This window comes from Lygodium microphyllum, chromosome 8, assembly GCF_053477565.2.
Source record: "Lygodium microphyllum isolate KBCC chromosome 8, Lygodium_microphyllum_v1.1.10, whole genome shotgun sequence".
In the NCBI taxonomy this organism is placed as follows: domain Eukaryota; kingdom Viridiplantae; phylum Streptophyta; class Polypodiopsida; order Schizaeales; family Lygodiaceae; genus Lygodium; species Lygodium microphyllum.
Window position 1 is genome coordinate 121,460,951 of NC_141142.1, and position 21,282 is coordinate 121,482,232.

Sequence of the window (21,282 nt, forward strand, 5' to 3'; positions counted from 1 at the left end):
CCCATTTTTGGGAGAAGGTTTCAAGGCCCACCTTCACCATCCCAAATTCGGGGAAAGTAGTATAATTTAATATTTTATTTGAAATGGGAGGTTTTTTAAAAACTCCCAATGTGTCTTCAATTTGCTATTGGAAATGGAAAACTTTCTAGAAAACCGTTTCATATTGGAAACCCACACATGAATAGCTCCTTGTGTGTAGCTTGATCGACCTGTGTGGGGATTTGCCTCCAGGGTATGTGTGTTCGAATCTAGCATTTTTCTTGATGTGTCAAATGTTGGTATGCTAGATGTTTGTTCGAATCTAGCAATCTAATGGTCCACTATTGCAAACATTCTGATTTGTCAATGTATTTCTGTGCCTTTTGCTTGCTCCTAGTTTGATGACATGTCAATTCGCGATGAAACATTTGTTGCATAATGCCATCGCATTTACGCAGCTCTATAGCATATCGGAAGCTTTAGTGATGCTTTCGCTTGAGAGAGCGAGGGTCATCAGTTTTGGTGACACTCTATTGGCCCCGTTACCCTAGCCTCTTAGCAATCTTTTGACGTGGAAAAGTAAAAGGGCCCTCTGGCAGCGTTGGAAGGATAAAGTCCAGAGGTTCAACTTGAAACTTTCCCGCCAAATCATTTCGATCTCAAAGGGGGCAGAAGTTCACCCTCGATCTCATCTCAGCTATGGTGGATGCGTCAGGCAGTTGGAGCTGTGTGCTAATCCAACAACGCCTCCTTACAAGAGCTCTTAGTAGGCTGTAAGTGTCATTGTCCGTCCTCCCTGAGAAATTTCCAATCATCCGATGCAAGCCGTGGAATCCCTAGCTTCTGGCTGTTCTCTTTTCAAAGGTCTGCCATTTCATCATGCATGCAAAGATTTATCAACCTCTGTATCCAGCAATTTCGCAGCTTTCAAAAGACTACTGTTCACGACAGAATATTACCGTGCCATGTCTTTTACAAGGACGCAGGGTTTCTCAACAGGAATGGGCATATGATAGCTTATAAGCACGTCGGAGAAGAATTTGTAGCTCGGTGTTTTTTCCCTCCTTGAGAATATCGGCCGGATGCTTGATAGCATGCAAATTAGTCAACTGAATGAGAAGATGCAAGATCGGATGGAGGTTATTGCTACGACTTGAAACAATTTGGAAATGTTTGAGCTGGATACCTTTTCGTGAAGTAGACCACAAGCGAGGAGGGCCATTCGAATGAAAGGGGAGGCAGAATTGTGAATTGAGCGATGATACAGAAAATAGAGACAGCCTGGAATCGTTTTTTACAGGCTAATTAGAGTGAAATACACAGAAAAGGAGCAGCTTGATGAAGGTGATACGGAGCTTGACAAACAGGAGGTAAAGTTTGGTAAAACCAGCAGATTCAGCTGATGTGATGAAGACGATTGCAGTGAAGGAAATCGAGCGCCTAGTGATTGCAGTGGATGTCTGCACATGGTTGTTACATCCAAATTCAAGTCGACTTGCATCCCTTATACAGCAATGTGTTCGCAAGGTCCTCTCCCACACATCACCATCATGCCGCTGGGCTTTTAAGTTGTTCGACTCCTCTTTGTCTCCATTCCCATCTCGATGTAAAATTGGCAAACTGTTAGGAAACTGGGCTTGTTCCTCTCGCTTTGACTCTGTCCTGCCCGGTGGTGATTCTCCTGCAATCCCTGAAGTGTATATGCAGTTCTGCTCTGCCCTCAACTGTCTTCAGTCCGAGCTTTTGAAAGATTCAGGAACTCCAGGCACAACTGTGGGGAACGGTAAAGCTGCCTTTGTTGCACTCTCTTTGCTGGAGCTTCTATGTGATTACGTATGGGATCCGTTACTTCCTGCACAAGAGGATTCTGCAGTTTTATCCAATGACCACCTTAGGTCTCCGATCCAATTCAACTCTAACACGGTCATTCTTTTCTCTAGCTTCCCTTCCACACAGAAAGATTTGGCCCATTTTCTTGATGCAGGACCCATTTCAACCCAAGCAGACCTGCTTACAAGGTTTTGCCCCATTTTTAAAAAGGCACGTGAGTCATTCTTGTCAAGAAACATACACCTTTGCTGGATCGATGTTCCCCTTACCATTTCTTCTATGGATCATTCACAAGAAATCATCCGAGGCAGATCTTCTATGGGTTGTTTCATAGGTCAGCTTGGTTGGTCTTCAGTTTGTATGGATGCTTTACTTGCTGGGCTCCATCTTATACCTTTCCCTATTCTCTGGCACAGTCTTGCTCATCCATTGGCTCAAGTATTTCACAAGCCTGCATTGGGCTTCTATAAAGTGTGCATTCAAGTCAAGGATGTCAGCAATAAACTGATGAACACAGTGCTATGTAAAGTAAAGTCTGTGTCACTTGGGAAGGCCTCAGAGACCCTTCTGAAGGGTAAAGTGCTCCAAATCACTTCATTTGTACCACGGAAAGACATATTGGCTTCCAAGAAGTTGATAACAGAGCAGGCCTTGTTACATCAAGAGTGTGTTGAATCTAGTCATTCTGGTGGGAAAGGAAGGTGGAAAAAAGCAGATCTATTGCAGCCTGACAAGGTTGACAGAGACGGTGCTGACAGACATCTTCTTGGTGATTATGTTTTAAGGCAACTTCAGCAGGAGGCAGTTGCTTTTGACGCTGGAAAACCTGCATGGCAACTGCTAATGCTATACTTAGCTAGGAAAGAAAGCTTGGCAGTTGTCGAGATCTGTAACAGGGGCTCTAAATTTTTGGCATTACTTGAGCCTTTGACAGTTCATCTTGCAGTTCTGAGCATCATTGACAGAAGTGTTCTAATTGAAACCATGTGTTCTAGCCTTCTAGATGACCAAGCAAGCTGTAAATATAAAAAATCTGTGCCAGCAAGTCCTCTGCATCACAGTAGACCTCAGAGAGACAGCAGGCCAGTTATTTCTGCTAGGAGTGTACCTTGTTCAGCAACGAGCTCAGCTCAGACTGAAAATTGTGGCACTAAACCATCTCAAAAACGAAAACCACTTTGTTCTCTTGATTCCTCAAGTCATGAAGAGTCGAATGCAGTTAGCCGACTGGCTGCAGGGAATGGCAGGAAAAGAGCTAAGCCAGTTTGTCCGGAGAAGCCAGATGAAGTTTTGCTATTTGCAGAACTGAAGGACTCCCTTGCTCTAGAGGAATTGTATTTGAAAAGTGAAAAACGCTCAAAGGTTCTGAAAGCTATGCGTTGTTGGATAAGGCAGTCCAAGGATGGTTTAAGCTTAAAGCGTAATGATAAGGAGAAGTCTGCTTCTTTATCCATGGAAGACCTTGCATGTTCTCAGACAGCTGCTGCAGAACATTCATTATCAAACACACAAAGGGAAATTAAGGGAACTTTCATCACATCCATTTGTGTCGTTGCTGGTTCTGACATTAGTTACCCGTCATTACTAAGTCCAGTTCTGCAAGATATTAATGAATCAGCTGGATCTCTGTTTCCTGATTCAGTTCACAACCTTTCCTTCCTTGAGACTTGCCCTCTTGCTGACAAGAAGGCAGATGCATCTACAAAGCTTACCTTGGAGGATGCCAAGATGTACATTGCTGCTTTAGAGGACAAGATCAGTAACTGTCTTGCTTCTCAGGAGATTGATCTATACAGTTTTGCTCGGCGGTTTGTTGCTGATACTCAAAGGGCACTTTGTGTTTTGCTGATGGATGAGGGTCAAAGACAAGGCCCAGAAAATTGCACGGAGCCTACCTTTCACATCCTTCTTATTGACAAGTTGATACAGCTTCTATTGAAGAAGCCGAAAAAGCTGTCCTTAAAATATAGGACTTGTCAACCACCAACTTTAGACTCTCAACATGTCAAAGGGGATGCTAACAGTTCATACTCCTCAGAAGGGAAAGTCAGAGAGTATCCTTCCTGCGTTTGTAAAATTTGAAAATATGTTTGAATCATTTGTAGGTAAGATATGCTATCCTTAATTGTCTCTCAGACATGAATTGCAGATTCTATTCCGATTGGAGATCCTCTCTTGTAGCCCTGAAATCTCAGGACAGAAATACATGGTGAGTGCTCTAGTGAATGAGATTTGCAAGCTGCTGGAGAATATTCAATTCAACCTGCCTGGGGGTGTTTTGGAGGGTGAGAGCCTTTTTGACTTTAGCAACAAAGTAATCAAAGAAAGGTCAGTTTTTGATTTCAAACTCTCTTTTCTCACTGGCTCTTTGATCTTCTAGATGATTCACTCTCCTATCTCTTTTTTCCTGCTTCTACCATCTTCTAGATTATTTGCTTTCAACCTATCTCTTTTCTTACTGTTTCTACAATTATCTAGCTATTTATTTGTTTCAGTGTCTTACTTTTGCAACTTGCTAATATGCTTGTTCAATGTCTTTGGACTGAGTTTACTGTGTTAGCAAACAGAATTAGTCAAATTTTGCATAAGTCCTGTTTGGAGCTGCAGCCTGCTAGAGGGATGTCACTTCAGACCTTGGGCTTTCAATGCCACTAAAACTGTTGAAATCTCAAGGCAATCAAGGTTTTAAATCATAGAGGTTTCTCAGATTGTTGTTTTTCCAATCACTCCACGTGAGCTTGTTTTATGGTCCATGGAGATTTTCTATTCCTTTAAAGAAGAGTTTTCACAAGAACCGCAAGGTTCCACATCCATCAGATGAAAAGGATAGAAGATGTTGAAGCAAGTTGTGCAGGTTACATTTGCAGATAATTTAAGATATGGTATACTCTGGAGTTCATGAAGGAGCTTTGGTATAGTAGCTCTTCAACACGAGATTTGATGATTGTGGTTCTTGTATTCAAACAAATAAGCTTTCATATATCCCTGAAATGCTGCATTGCTGTGTCAGTGAGGTCCATTTGACTTATTCCATATTCAACTTCTTCAGCTCAACTTGAGGCTTTGCCTAGGCTCTTGACTAGGTTGTCTCACTTGTGGTTGTTGTGTGGCTGTGCTAATTTATAGACATGTGTACGTACATGTGCATCAATATTTATTTGCAGCATAATGGTTTTGTAAGTCATGCACATGACATGTCTTGCCAACTTGAGCCCTTATTATAGTAGAAAAATGCCTATCATGGTCACTCAAAAGTGACTTTGTGTATATGATAAACAACTTTGACATGTTTAAAGTCCTCTGTGCTCTTATTTGCAACACTTCCAATCAAGATTGGTCATAGTTCTAGAAATTGATTCATCACCATCTTACCCAAAGATTGACATGCTCATTGTGTCATCCAAAGTTATGGGGACTATCATTTTCTCATATTGATACTCACATAAATGTTTGATCACCCTAGGTATATGGCCTAAAGGATCTACCATTAGACCACATGACTTGGTCCAATTGTGTGATTGTATTCAGGGCATGGATTATCATGGATGACGGTGCCTCCCATAACTTTTTAGATTATTTTATAGTTTGGAGTTGCTTTAGGTGGTCCTCAAGTGCACATTTGGTATGCAGTAGATTTAGACTAGGGAAAACAAGTTTGGAATGTCCAAGAAAAGTTTGTGGGTATAGTAATTCAAGTGTATCATGATGCTTTGACATTCTAGACCATGGATGTGGATCATTGTGTAGACATTGGATGTATGGTTTGACTCACTCTACTATGTAGCTGTCGACATTATAATCTTGATTTCAACAAGAAGGGAGTGCACTTTAGCCCATTTTCAATGCTAACATAAAGCAACTTGAATCTCTTGGTTTGTCACATGGTGGCAAGGGAACTATCCGTCTCCTCCATTATCATCTGGCTTGCCATTGAACTTCAAAATGATAGGTTTCTTAGCCATCGCCGCTTGCTCCTTCTTGGTATAGGAGATTTTGAGATTTGCTTGTTAGAGAATCAGCCCTTGTATGAATGGTGGGTATGCTCCACTTGTACGGATGGAGATTTTGGCTTGGGAAAGTGGTGAGGATTATCCCATGCTTGGAGATCTAGGCGACAGGTGGTTGCTACTACCAGTTCAACGTGAGCCTTTAGAGATTGAGGCTCCATAGGGGGAGATCAAAATATGACTGTTGTGAAAGCAAACTAGAGAGATAGTGGGGTTTGCAGAGAGAAACATAGAGTATGTACGGAAAACACTCGGAGAGAGGAGTAACTCAAAAAACATAGAAGAAGAATACGATGGATGATGAATCATTGAATCATGCTAAGTGAGTTGAGTTGATACAACGGAGTCGAAGTTTTGAAGATAACTACATATCCTGCCAGAATCACACGGTAGTACTTGTAGGGAATCTACACAATGAAGGGAGCAAAATGCAATCCTCCAGCAGTAGGATATCGAAGGTAATGCTGAATGGTGAGGGAAAGTATAGCCAACTTTAGAGGGAGCGAAATGCAATCCTCAAGAGTTGTTAGAGATGAAGGATATGCTGAAATCTATTTGAGATGATGGTTGCTATCAAGGCGACTGTTGGGCAGCCAATTGGAGAAAAAAACACAATAACATTTAATGAAGATCTCTCTCGTAAGTGGTTGTAAACATGCGATTGTTGAGCAACCCTTCAGGAGTGAAGAAAACACAAATATGTATGTATTTGATGTGGGCTTGATAAAGAGGTTGTAACTTGTTGTAGATGGTGTGAAACTACTGCAACTTGACGCTAGATGATGTAGGCTACAAAACACCAGTGGAGATGGATGTAGAAGCCATGACTCGTGATCTTCCTTGTGGGGTATGAACTATAGTGGGGAGGATGGTGAGAGGAGAGAAGAATGTGGAAGAGAGTGATAGAGTGCTAGAAGGAATGAATGTGTGGGATCATGAATGAGGGAAGTTAATGTCATATTTATAGGCACAGGTTGTCTCGAGTGGCGCCCATTGAAGTCTCTAGGGTGGCACTCGACTCTCTCGGGAGGCCCCTAGAGAGCCTTTTTGGGGTTGTAAATGGAAACCAAAATAGAAATGAAGGACGGAAAAATGTATTGTGAATGATTTGGTTTCTCAATAGCTCCTCTTAGGCCCAAATAGAAGCGAAAAAGATGAGTGTGATAGAGAAGAAGATCACCCCATGGATCCTAGTGTTCCACTTGTAAGGTAACATGTAGTGAAGGACAGTAGACATGACGAGTTGATAGAACCCAAAACTCAACCTCGGGAGAGAAACCGGGAGCTTTGTTACTCCATGTTGGAGGGTATACGAAGGCCTAGCCACCAAGCCATGGCTGAAAGATCCAAAGCCCCGAACTATGAAGAACCCATAGAACTTGGGTGTCAATGGTGAAAAGAGGATGAGTAAAAGGATGAGGAAATGGGGGATGAAATGGGTGATGTGGCATAGAGATGTCAACCATCCCAACAAGGTAAAGACAAGGTGTGAAAAGACTCGTAGGATGAGAAAGAACTCTCTTTGAAGTTGAAGGAATAGAATCCCTTGTGAGATGGAGACAGGATTGAAGCTTAGCACAGAGTGCAGTAGATAGTGTGAGTGTGAAGCACAAGACCCAATACAATAGATTGAAAGAGTATAATCTGAAAGTATAAGGCACAACCCTTAAACCTTAGGGTTGTAGGGGGTGTTCACACCCGAACACAATAAGTGCCCATAAGAGTGTGACATAAGCACATACGAAATAAGACCATAAGTATGGGGGAAAAAACCTCTCGTATCGAGAGTAAAAGTGCCTCAGTGTCCTACTGATCTCATTGACACTCTATGTGAGCGTAGGTGTAGGTGAGGCGTAAGTGAAATACCCAACAAACCCCCTTGGAGTGAAGAGTGATCAAGAGTACAAGGATCATCCGCCACCAAAGGTGATCAAATTTAAAGCATTGCGAAATGCTTCAAATTTGTTACGAGGAAGAGCTTTGGTGGAAATGTCGGTCACATTACTGGTGGTAGGACAATAGACAAGGTTGATATCACCTGCATGTAGCCTCTCTCTGACAAAGTGATAAAGTATCTCAATGTGTTTCGTGCGTGCATGAAACACTGGGTTCCATGCCACTGCAATGGCACTCTGACTATCAGTGAACAAAGAAAGGAGTAGGTTCCGTAACAGATACATCTAGATCAGCTAGCAAGCGTCTAATCCATACGTATTCAATTGTGGTAGTGAAAGCTACCTTGTATTCAGCTTTACATGATGATGTGGCAATAGTGGATTGTTTCTTGTTAAGCCAAGATATGCAAGATGAGCCAAGAGAGAAACAATTGCCAATAGTGGAGTGATGTGAATCATAATCACCAGCCCAATCAAAATCACTGTAAGCATTTAACTGTAGTGGTCCCCCTTGGCATAAAGCGATCCAAGAGATCTAGTACCCTGCAAGTAACGAAAGACACGCTTAACAGCTTACCAATGTGACATGGGTGGTTGATGCATATATCTGCTCAAGGCTGAAACTGCAAACTGTATGTCCGGCCTAGTGTTGCATAGTTAAATAAGACATCCAATTGCTAGAGCATATGTGTGTATATCAAACAAATCACTGTCATCATGTAATGTCACTTTTAGTCTAGGTTCCATTGGTGTACAGATTGGCTTGCAATCCTATAAGCCAAAATTCTCAAGAAGTTTACCAATGTATCTTGATTGTGATAAATCAATATCTCTAGCATCATGTATGAATTGAATCCCCAAGTAATAATGCAAAGACCCCAAGTTTGACATGTCAAAAGTTTGCTACAAATTTAGTTTGAATGCTGAAATCTGATCAGCATGTGTCCCTGTAAGCAAGAGATCGTCAACATATAGACAAATGATCAACATGGATCCCCCCTCTTTACATACGTAAAGGGTAGACTTAGATGAGATGTTTACAAACTAAGCAAGAAAGCATCTATCTTTGCATACCAAGCTCTTGGAGCTTGTTTTAAACCATATAAAGCTTTTTTCAGCTTGCAAACCAAGTGTTCCGATCCCTCAACTCTGCAAAACCAATGGGCTGTTGTACATATACTTTCTCATGAAGTTTCCCATGTAAAAATGCAGTTTTAATATCCAATTGATGCACAGTCCATCCATAATGGGCAGCCAAAGCAACCATAGACCTGATGGTCGTCATTCGACTTAAACCTTAGGGTTGTAGGGGGTGTTCACACCCGAACACGATAAGTGCTCGAAAGTGTGTGACATAAGCACATACGAAATAAGACCATAAGTCTGGGGAAAAAACCTCTCGTACTGAGAATAAAAAGTGCCCTAGTGTCCTACTGATCACCGACACTCCTATGTGAGTGTAGGCGTAAGTGAGGGGTAAGTGAAATACCCAACATCCCTCTCTAAAGAAGGAAGATAAGCACTATCAAAATCCCCCATTGAATTCCCTATGAGAGAGAGGGAATCAAGAAACTCATGGATTATGTCCTTGAAAATATCTAAAGACAAAGGAAATGTTGGTGGTGGTGTTGAAGAATGTATTGGGGGCCCCATCGGAACAGAGGCTAGGTAGCTCCCAAAGGTGGCCTCTCAAACTTGAGTAGAAGAGGGAGTGGAGGGAGGGGGCATCATATAGAATCTCCTCGATGCCCACATTCGAGTCATTGTCCATGGAGCAAGACAAGGGAGGTGAAGAAATAGATAGCTCTTGGAGAGCAAGGGGTGGATAACAATCATTGTCTCTCAGTGGAGTAGATTGTAGAGCCAAAGGAGAGGAAGGAGTCAAACAACCTTTGTCTCTTGAAGGAGAAGATTGATGAGATGACGGTATCCAACAATCTTTGTTTCTTGGTGGAGTAGATTGCGGAATTGTAGATCATGGTTGTGGAAGCCATTGGACTTGAAAATAGGTGGGGGAAACCATCGTAGCGCATTGCGATGGTCTCCAAGAGGTTGTGGCACATGATGATTCTCCTTTGATCATAAGGACTTAATGTGCATCAAATGTGTCTTATTACCTTGAGTGTAATAGTTTGATAGCTGATGTAGAATGATCTCTATGGCTAGAAGGGAGATGTGGCATAAAGAGCGTTAGGACATAAACACATATATTGTAGTAGTGTAGGGAGCAAAGATCAAAGTCGACAATCTTTGGTGGTATGAGTGTTCTTGTTGCAATAGGAGCACCAAGTGGACATTTGTTAGGAGAAGCCATAGCACTAGAGTATCAACCTATAAAAGGGAAGGTGGGAGGGAGGAGAAGATGAGGATAACTCTTGACGATGCAGCAGAAATTGGGGGGGGGGATTATAAATCAGAAGATGTTGTTGCTCTTGCAACTTGTCTCTGCCTCCTTTGATGCATAGGATCTTCTTGGCTAAATGTATTGAATGACTTGGTTTCTCAACATGCAATCCATTGCTACTGTCAACACTACTGATTTTTAGTCTTCTTTGATCGACTGATCGCGAATGGGTAGAGCACACCTAGTGCAATATCTATTTTCTTCTTGTTTTTTTGTTGGTATTCTTGAAGGACATGGTCACCATGTATGATTGGGGGATTGCGTGGATCGGGACCATTTAGACCAATTACCATCCTATTATTCTCTCCCTTCACATTCTTTTGGGGCTACTAGTCCTTGATTGGCAAGATTGGTACCTGTTGTGCAGGTGTGTGCTCTACCTTTTTTGCTTGCATTCAAGAAGCTAGATGGGACGAACTACTCTCCATGGTCCTAGGAAGTTGAGTGTATCCTCGACATCTATGACCTTCAAGATCTTGTTACAATCCCTATATCTCTATCTACCATGGATCCCCATGTTGGTGTAACCTTGGACTCCATAGCTTTATGGGCTCGGCCAAATGTCAGAGTTGGCTCTTTTCTGTTTTTGAGTCATGTTTTGTGCTCATGTATGTAAGATGTATCTACACCGCTGCAGATATTTGGAAAAGATTAGCATCTCTCTACCAAATCCAAACATCATTTATCTCTTTAGTTGAAGCTATGATAGCTATAGCCTCTCTCTCTCTGTCTTGTAGATTCCTCTAGAATGAGGGATCACATCAACAAGATGGAGGAGATTTGGATGAGCTTATATCCCTTCGTAAGGACATTCCTTCGAAGGACCTAGTTGTGACACTTCTCTCATATCTTTCATCATCGACCTATGATGTGTTTTACACCAATCTTCTCACCTCTTGTATACAGGAGACTATCACTTGGGAGGAACAATGAAATAAAAAGAGCTTCCTTATGCTTATGGTGATACATTGTTGCGTTTACCAATTTCTAGCCTCTAGACTATAGTGATTTGGTGACCAGCTTGCTGCCTTTTCATATTCAATACTCTCTCGTGAAGAAAAATCTAACACAAACACAAATAATACCATATTACAAAGCACGGACTGATAGGACAACACAATTAGGTTAGGGTAACTCAGAGACAATGAACACAGAGAATGAATGAAATGATATGACTATTGAATATACAATGCTCATGTAGCAAACACACTATGTAGTGAATGAATATTGTATCTCAAACTCCTATATCTCAAGGATCAGGGTAGGGGTAATGAGCTAGAGAGTGTGTCGTACTTCGGATCCCGAATCGCAGCAAGGTAGCCTTTGGATATCGAACACTAGCAAATGCAGCTAAGGAAGGTTGGATTTGAATGCAGGCAGCAGTGCAAGAGAGATAAAGACTAAAAACATAGGAGAGAGAAAAACTAAAAATGCAAGGTGCAAGCGAGAGAAAACAACAAACGTAGGTTGTAGGAGAGAGAAAGACTAAAAATGCAAGTGAGGAGAGAGAAAGACTAAAAACGTAGGAAAAACCAGAAGCAAGAGTCAACATGTTGAAATTAGCTCTGTATTGTGTGTGATAGGTTGGAAACATGCGCCAGACTATTGTAGACAGCAATGGCCAGCTTGGACCATGATATCCTTTGCGTTCAGGGTGTGGGTAACAAGCTAAAATACCTAAAATTTGCAAAAAACGAGATTAAGGCTGAATGGAGGGCAGCATATCTATTTATAGAAAGTTTGGGCCCTCTTAAGTGGGTTTGTGCTTATGGGATATAGATACTCTCTAGGAGCACATTTCTTTTTAAATAAACAAGGTTTCTTCCTTAATTAATCATGGTTCTTGATACCACACAAAGATTGATATCATGTTCCTCTTTTTTTTTTGGGTATCAACATCCATGGTTGAGAAGGGATTCTTACTCTTTCTTGGTATTTTATAGGTTTCAGCATTTGTCTTCAACATCAGCCTCCCTTTCCTATTGTACCTTTCCTTTGCATTGCATGTCATCATCATCTTTGAAAAAAGGGTGCTTAGACAAGTTAACAATTTCTCCTTGAGGGACATTGTCCAAGTGGCACCTGTTGCATGTGTATTCTCATCATGTAGCATTACTCTATGCATCTCATTGAGTATCCTTGAGTGGATATTGAGTTATTTTGATTGGTGGTTTTTCTACCACCTTATCACCACATCTTTCTTATTTTTTCATCTTTTCTCCGATTACACCCTTGGGTGGTTAGAATAGCTTGTCTATTTTGTGATGTGGTGGATCTAACCATCCTTTTTTATTCTTCCACGAGAGCGCAAGTACTTGATAGACTACAAACCATATCTTATTCCAAAAAGAAAAAAGAAAAAAAAAAGAAAATGGTTCCATTCACCTTTGCAAGTCTTGGTAGGCCACTAGGAGCTGATGGGCACCCTTTGTTTGATGCCTTGAACTTTTTGGGGTCATCACTTGGGCTCCCTTGATAAGATAACCATCACCTTTGTAGTCTTGGTAGGCCATTGGGTAGTTGATGTGCACCCTTTGTTTGATGCCTTGAATGCTTTGGGGTAAAATGGGTTCAACTTTTTCTTCTAGTTCCTTCTTGGTTTCAATCTTGGGCCTAAGAGGGGGTGTCAAGCAAAAGTGCATTACAAATTGATTAGCTCTTTAAAACAGCCCCAACACATGTAAATTACGAAAAGTTTCATTTATTTGTTGGTGATCCTAGAAAATTTTTATGTCCCATAAGCAAAACTCTAATTTGGGAGGTTTCTTCTCCATCTACAAATAGACAAGCTGCCCACCATTCAGCTTATCCTTGTTTTGTAGGTTTCCACCTTCAGCACTTCCTCCAGTGGTTGTTCAGCCTTGTTTCCATGTCATCATCAGCCCTTGGCACGTGTCCACTGCTGTTGTGCACTGTTCCTAGATGTTGGTGACTGCTCCTTCAGACCTAGACAGCTGCATTTTCAGGTTTTGCAGGCCACCTTGCTCTTCAGCCATCTCTTGTACATCAGCTAGTTGGCATTTTCATTAGTGCAGGGCCCTTTGGTATCTGACACACCTTCCTCAGCTGTTGCCTTGTTGCCCACAATCTCAGTGACTAGATTTCAGCCTCCAATTGGTGGTACATTGCTGCGTTTACCAGTTTCTAGCCTTCGGATTGATGTGTTTGGGTGACTAGCCTACTGCCCTTCGATATTCAGCACTCTCTTAGCTTTGCTTGGTGGTTACAACACTCGAGATCTGTCTTTGGTGGACATCACACCCCAACTACTCCCTTAGCCCACTCCCATGAGAGCCACCAACTATTGAAAAGATTTGCCCTTGAACACTCTATACATTCTCTCATTCATTTACAACATTGATTCATTCACTTTAGAGTTCTCTTTCTTCTTTGTTTGTGTTTTTGCGTTTTGCGTTTTGCGTTTAGGGTTGCGTTTATTGTGTTACCGTTTAAGTTAGTGTCTCAATTGTGTTCATACATTTTATGTTTGTTCTGTGCAGGCCTTAGCATTCTTCTCAATTGGTGCTTGAGTCGGATGTGTGTCAAGGAGACAGATTTTAGCGGAGCTAGTGCACTCGGACTAAAGATGATAGAATAAGTTTGTAAAGTCTAAAGAGCAATGCTATTAGAGTATACAAGATGATTACTTGGGGGTAACATGCCAAAACCTCCATGGTATATGCCTCATGCACAATATCTGCTACAATATACAAGCAAGTATATAGATGGGATTTGATACATCATACATAAATGATCATACTAATAAGAGAATTGTAGAGAGAGAGAGAGAGAGTTATAGTAATGTCTACAAAAGGCCAAATCGGCCTATGAGACCAAAATGCTACGTTTGAAAATTTAGGGGAATTCCATGTTCCAAAATAGCTAACATCTAATGCTATGACTATCTAAATGGAAAATAAATAGTGAACAATGCATAGTTGATGAATACAAAATGATGTCTAAGCCCAATACAGTGTGAAATTGCTTAAGAAGCAGTCTCATCTCATGATATCTCTCATGGGTTTGTCTAGCATAGAGTAGGGTCCCCCTATAATGGTGTAATATGCTTTGTACTTGTAGATGATGCCTCTTGTAAGGGTGTGGACTAGTTGGCCATGGGTGGCAGACTCTGCATCTCTCTGTGGTTGTGTCTAAGGTGGTCCCCTGTGGTGGGGTTGTTGGTTGGACTAGGGAGTGCTCCGTGATGGAGTAGTCGATGCTCTATAGAACTCCATGAGTGTACATTGGTGTGTGGCTTCATGTCTCTACTGTTGGGTTTGTAAGATATGCTCTTTATGGCGGTGTAGCTTTAGTAAGAAGAGCTTGAGACATCTCTGATCGGTGAAATCCATAACCTTGGATAGTGGGTCAAATTTCTCTTAGAAGAAGTAATGGAAGCACCCTTGGATTTCATAGTACATCTGGCATTTGCATAAGTAGTGCTCCTCTTTGATCTGACAAAGCTAGCAAATCCTATCCTTTGAGAAGAGGAAGTGTACATTGTATCCAATTATCTAAATGTGGAGCTGATGTGAGGATGCATGGAGTTGCCCAATGGCACATTGCACACCGTGAGATAGGTGTGCATCCATGTATCTTGGGCAAACAAGAAAACCATCAGGGGATATGTGTAGAAGATGCTTTTGGTAGAAAGCCATCTTCGTCCCCAAATCCTTAGTAGGTGTTACCCATGTCTTGGCTATGTGTATTTATATAATGTCCATCCTAATGATGTGGTTTAGCTCCTCTTGGTTGAGCTCCAAGTGGGGGTAATCCATATAAGTGTAGCCATGCCTTTGTTCGGGCATACCAGCACTCAATATCCCCTTGTAATGCTAGCTATTTAGATGACTCTAGTGCAAGCCCGGAGTATCTTTGTCTTGGTACGGTCCAAAGCCCATATAGGAAAGTCACTGTTTGGAAGAGGAACTTTATCACTAGAGGTGGTGCTCCCATCTTTGCTTTGATAATCTTATGTGGTACAAAGGGCTTACTTTGAACCATCCGAAAATCATTAGTGCAAGGGGTCTCTCCATTTGCTCCCACCTCTCATATATCTCCTCTCCCTTGATTAGTGGTTGATCTTGTGTGGCTCTCCTCGTGTGGTAGAGGCTCGGTCCCCATATGGGGCCCCTATATAGAAGTTGGTGTGACTAAAGTGTCAAAGAGCCAAAGCTTCGTCCGAGGCTTCTAAAACTGTATGCGTGCGCATTGGCTCTCCATGGCTCCCAAAGCCGCATAGCCTCGTGTCAATCTATCCTCAACTGCTCTCCTCAAAGTGTATCTCGGTCGTGAAAATATAATCCCTAAGTAGACATATCTCTAGACCACCTTCCCTATCTCCTCTCCATATGTGAAATGGGGTATTGATCGCCGAATCCACTCGGAGGAAGTGTTAAACACCATAATCTTGGTTTTTCCAAGGTTCATTGTGAGATCCTTGGCTTGACAAAAGGCTTGCGGTGTATTTAGGTGGCATTGCAGTCCCTCTGGTGTGCTAGAGATGAGGACTATGTTATCGGCATGTAGTAGTATGGGTCTCAATGTCTCCCTAGGCCACCTCCCTCTCCTCCAAGTCCATCAATGCACTCTAATATCTCATCAATATAGAGACTGAATAGAGTAGGTGAAAGTGGGCATCCCTGTTTCATCCCAATAGTGTTGGTGATCTCCTTTGACAGCCCTCATGGTGCTCGTACTCACCTTGTAACAAACTCTCGTACAATGCTAATATCTCCCATCTCATCTCCATCAGGACCTCTAGCTCCTGTAGTCTCTTCATAAGCCTAGCATGTGGTACTGTGTACTAGTCCATCATTGTTTGTTTTGGAGTCTATCGATGGCATTGGGAACCATCGTTGTGTTGAAGAAGATAGATGATGTGAGTCTGTTCTTTGGTGGTTGGGGTAACAGGGGCTGCCCATGTATTTGGTATAATGAGGTAGCATATGTATACAACATGTTTGGGGAAGTGATAGAGAGAGAGAGTGTGTGTGTCTGTGTATACGCAATACGGATTGTACCATATTATGTATGCAAATAACCTTGATTAGTGGTGTTGGCACCTTGCCACTATTGTCTCCATTTGAAAGGCCCTACATCTTTTGGACTTGGGCTCCCACCTTCTCTACTTATCACATTTGTGACAAGATAGGTCATTGGAAGAAGAATTGCCTTGATAAGGATAAGGACACCAAAAAGAAGAAAACTATGAAGGATTCAAAGAGCATCTTTGGCACCCTGTCATGTAGCAATGATGGCTTCATAGCCTCATGAGTGGATTGTGGGTAGTGGTGCTTCTAGCCACATGACTCCTTTTACAGATGGTATTTGGTGATAACTCTTCGGTCCCTATCAAAGGCAAAGGTGATATACAATTGATTCTAGATGGGCAAGAGGTTGCCTACATATTAAAAGTTCTCTATGTGCCGGGTTTAGGTTATCATCTTCTTTCAATGAGTAAGATTTGTGCTCTGGGCCTTGTGGTCAAGTGTAATAAGGACTATTTTTATGTTATTGATGGCAATTCTTGACAAGTTCTTTGTGAGGTCACCATGAGAATAGAGTCTTCAAGAGATAAACTTCATCAATATTTACTTCTTTCTTCACAAACTTAGATCGGAGCTATGGTATGCTTGGTTCAGCCATCTCAACTATGAGTACTTTAGGAAGATAGCTCATGGTCAATTTATGTGTGGATTACTAGAGATCAGGGTGAGCCACCTGCTATGTGTGTCTTGCATTCATGGCAAATAGGCTATAGCATAGAAATGTGATTCTTAGCAAGGCATTGTGTAGGGTTAAGGAGCCCTTGGAGCTTGTTTTGATGGACTTATATGGATTGATGAGGATGGAGTTCTAGAAGGGGAGTTTATACTTTATGCTTATTGTAATGTGCCCGCCGTTTATCGGCTGTCCAAGCATGTTTTTAGTGGTCCATCGAAAGACGAATCTAAGCGACTCCGCTTGGCACTCCCATGGAATGTTATGCGGTTTGTCGCCTAGGGTTTTCCGAGTCTGCCTCGCAACGGAACGTTTACGGCTGAACCCACTAGGAATCGACCTGAAATCTGGGTTCTTAGTGGTCAAGATCTCCTGACAGCATTCTAGCGTTGGGTCCTGGACATCCTACTTTACGCAGAGATACCCAAGCCGAAGCAGACCCTTGCCGCACTTGGTTCAAAGAGAATGGAAAATGAGAGAAATGTGCCGCTCAACCCCTTTGCCCGTAGGGCATAGTCCCATTCCGGTCCCCTAAAACAGAATGAATCGGGTTTTAACCTAACAATACCTAAAGGTCGTACGACTTTAGAACCCTGTGAGAAGCCTCCCAGTTCTTTGGGACCACCCTTCCGTAGGACGGTGTCAGAGGGGTTTTTGCCAAAAGGTCGTATTCACCGGGGATCAAAGATAGAAGGAAGCAGAGATAGGAGATGGAAGAGAAGAATAAGAATAGACAAGAGGTAAACACAATAAAGACAAAGCCCAATGAATTGAATCAATACGTATTGACAAAACCTGAAATCCTTTATCTAGCAGTATTCAAAAGCAATCTCCAAGCATTAGATCTCCTGGAGCTCCCTCGTAGACCAAAAACGTGCATCAAAACAACAGCTTCTCGAGATAACATGTTTGCCACTGGGTTATCGCTTCTTGCAATATGTTGAAATTCAGGATTTAAAGATTTGATATATACAATCCACCGGAGCATAGCAACGTCCGAGGTAGCATAACTAGTAATCATACCCAATACCGACAAACAATTGGTCTCAATGACTACATGAGCACCCATAAAATACTCCTTATTATATTTAAGGGCTGTCACAATTTTCCATAATTCTCTTTTTACTTGTGGATACTTTCTCTGTTGTTCAGTCTCAATACTTTAGTACCAAAGCGTATTGTATATCTTTGCCCTTCCTCATCATCTTGCCCAATTGCCCATCCAATTTCGATTGGGCTTGTATCTACAGTAATAATGATAGACTTTCCATGTGAATAGTCAGCCTTTCTTAATGTTGGAGCAGATTTTAAGAGCTGCTTCAATTTCTTCATTGCTTTCTAATGTTTCCTTTTCCAATGAAATCTTTGACCTTTCCTTAGAAGCTGATATAGAGCATCGACTACATGTGCAAAGTGAGGAATCCATATTAAATAGAACACACATGCACCCAAGAATCTACAGATCTCTGATACATTCGTGCATATATCTTGCATTCTATCAATCCCATCTATTTTTGCTGGTGATGGTTTTCGCCCATAGGGTCCACACATATGCCCAGCAATCAAAATCTCTTTAACTCCAAAGACCAAGAAAGAGTTAAATGCACCTCTTCTAGACGCGTCAAAATCCTCTCATAATCCACAATATGGTCTGCAACAAACTGTCTGCATCCATGAGCATCCATCTCTTCATTCTTTTCATCCACTGCGTACCCTTTGATTGGAACATCATCCAAGAAGGGCATTGTCAATTGTGGTATAAAATCCTTGGGTACCCTATTCATAGCATTTGTTATGTGTGCCACTGAGTTTGTTGCACCCTGTGGGAGAGTACACATCCGTACTAACCCCAAGGGAATCTTCATGGTTGTGACATCCCTGCTTTCAATTGCAAGTTGGAACTGATCATACCCCGAGTAAAGATCACCCAGAGAATAGATCGCTCTGCCTGCAAAAGCCTCTACAAATTCATCAATCACCAGACCTGTATCCACATTTCTTACGTCACTTTATTGACCGGTTGTATGTCTTGAATAAATCTCAAAGCCCCATTCTTTTTGGGCACAGTAAACCAACGATTTGAGTACAAGGCTGAAGAGGGCTCCAAGATCTTCATGCGAATCTTTTCATTTAGCAATTCCATTAGCTTTGGCAAGTAAGCTTTAGGAACTGGAATAGGCCTCAAGTTCCATGGTACATGTGGCACAGTAAATTATTACCATAGGAGAGACAACATTTGGATCCATACAACCTATTTCAATTGTCTGAAATGCAAATACCTTTCCATGCCTAGCCAACATCTACATAAAACAGTCTCTTTCAGCAGGCAAAAGAAACTCTTTTGCACCAACTTTCAATTCTTGTAATGTTTTAGATGTAAATTGATGACCTATATCTTTAGGATCCTGTAGGCTTGGCTTCCTTGATACTTTTTCATACAAACCCTCACTTTTTAGTGGAAGTGGCAAAGCAATTGGTTTCACTTTTTTGTCAATTGTCTTATACTTTGTCTCCACAAGTGCTTCAGCCCATTGTAATCCTTCCTATTGAGCAAACAATGCTATAACATTATACATGACATCATACATGTCCAAAGAATATACTAACAACACTCTGTTTTCAATCTTATTTTTTAAATGTATAGTTGCTGAAATTTCAACCATAGTGTCATTAATATTCAGTCCATAAAAGATGCTTGAAATGCCTTCATTTTCAGCTAAGAGTCCCAATGCTCTTAGTTCCTTAGTAGCTCGTTTCATAGATATGCGTTCAGCCTTGCACATAGCTTCCATAGGCTTAAACCAACATAAATTGTTTCTTGTAAAATGAGAATAACCAATAGTAAATACATGCTTCATTCCATCAAGAGGCAAGTACATCCTTTGCACAACACTAATGTAGCTCCACATTACAACAATGCTTAATGAAAATCCAAGTCTTTGAATTCCCTTGCATTTGGAGTCAAAGGAGACTTTGGAAACGTATCGCGATTTGTAAGATAATTAATACAAACAGTATGAAATTGGACTGCTTTCCTCCTATCCTTGTTTCTGACACTTGCATAAGCAGAACCATTATCAAGCACCTTTGTTTTTATAGGTACTCCTGTAATATAGGGTTGTTCCAAAATCACTGCATATGAGGAATTATCTTACACAAAAAAGTGTTGCTCTTTTTGTATATCACCAATCATCACTTTCACATTAGGAAATGCAACATAAAGCTCCCTTGAAGAATTATTTATAGCCCTCATACACGGACCATGATCAGTGTCCACAAGTCATGCACCATTTTCATACAATCTACGCCCAATGACATTTATCTTAGACCCATGGTCAAATAAAGCTACACAAGAAGTTTCACGTTCTGCTATTTTCACTACCGTTTCAGTGGTAGCCATGGCCCAATGATTTCTTGTATAATCACTTTGAGGAATAAATCCTAGAGTCTCTTTTCCATATTGTTGCATCTGCATTGCTCCACTATGCATATTGCTGCAAGATAGTGCATTTTTAGTCACTTTCTTTTCTTTTCCACATGCTTCCCACTAATGTGCATGGATCTTGCAATCTTTCCAAAAGATGAGTTGTTGTGTAAAGGCTTCTTGATAGGCGGCACAATCCTTTCTCTCATGCTGCAAACTACCACACCACATACATCTTTTTCTTGGCTTAGGGATTGTTGCCTGCTGTCCTTTTTCCTCTTGTCCTTTTTCATCCAATTTTGCAACCTTCCACATGCCTTTGATCAATTCATCTAAGACATCTTTCCTAACAGAGAAAATAATAGCAGGTACAACCATAGGATTAGTCACAGAAGTGGTTGGCTAACTGGATACTTAAATTGTTTTGCTCGTAACAGTGGGCAAGCTAGAGACATGCAATCTTTCTTTTCTTCCATCCTTTTTTATAAGTGCAGTAACAGCTTCCTTGACATGTCTCCACTCTATTTTAAGACGTGTTTGTGTAGTCTGATCCTCTAGCAAATCATCAAGCTTCTCTTGAAGAGCAAGATCTGCTGCTTGTAGAAACAATTCAATTTTCTGACTGGCAAGAGCTTGCTGTTCTGCAAGATCCAACTGCTCAAATCAACTTTCAAATTTTCTTAACAATTCTGTAGCCATAAGACCCTTATTGGGTTGTAAACCTACTCTTGAAAAGTCTTGTGCGTAATCAAACTAGTATCCTCAATGTAAATTTTTTCCCTGAGTATCTTTTTGAAAGCTACCCAGTCAGCATCTTGCATGTATAATTCAGTAATTCGCACTTTCAGTTTATGTACAGTAATACGTACAAAATACTGGCTCCATGCAAGTTGAGCCATTCCAAAGAATTCCATCTTTTGAGCATAGGTATGTACATATGTAGATACATTCCTGCCATTGAATAACTTCATCTCACACTTAACTACTTGCAGAGCATTCATTACAACACTTTCTGTTTGA

At 41.3% G+C, this 21,282-nt stretch overlaps 1 protein-coding gene across 2 annotated transcripts in view; it reads left to right on the forward strand.

Moving 5' to 3' along the window:
* Positions 1-635: 635 nt before the first annotated feature.
* The window catches only part of LOC148032815 (LIM domain protein), a 53,446-nt gene continuing 32,799 nt past the window's right edge, over positions 636-21,282 (forward strand). The window contains exons 1-2 of one of the 2 annotated variants that reach the window (XM_087683491.1): positions 636-3,863; positions 3,946-4,137. In XM_087683491.1, coding sequence (XP_087539617.1) covers positions 1,387-3,863; positions 3,946-4,137 — 2,669 coding nt within the window. In that variant the 5' untranslated portion in view covers positions 636-1,386. The remainder of the gene's footprint in view (positions 3,864-3,945; positions 4,138-21,282) is intronic. The other variant, XM_087683492.1, reaches the window with a different exon arrangement.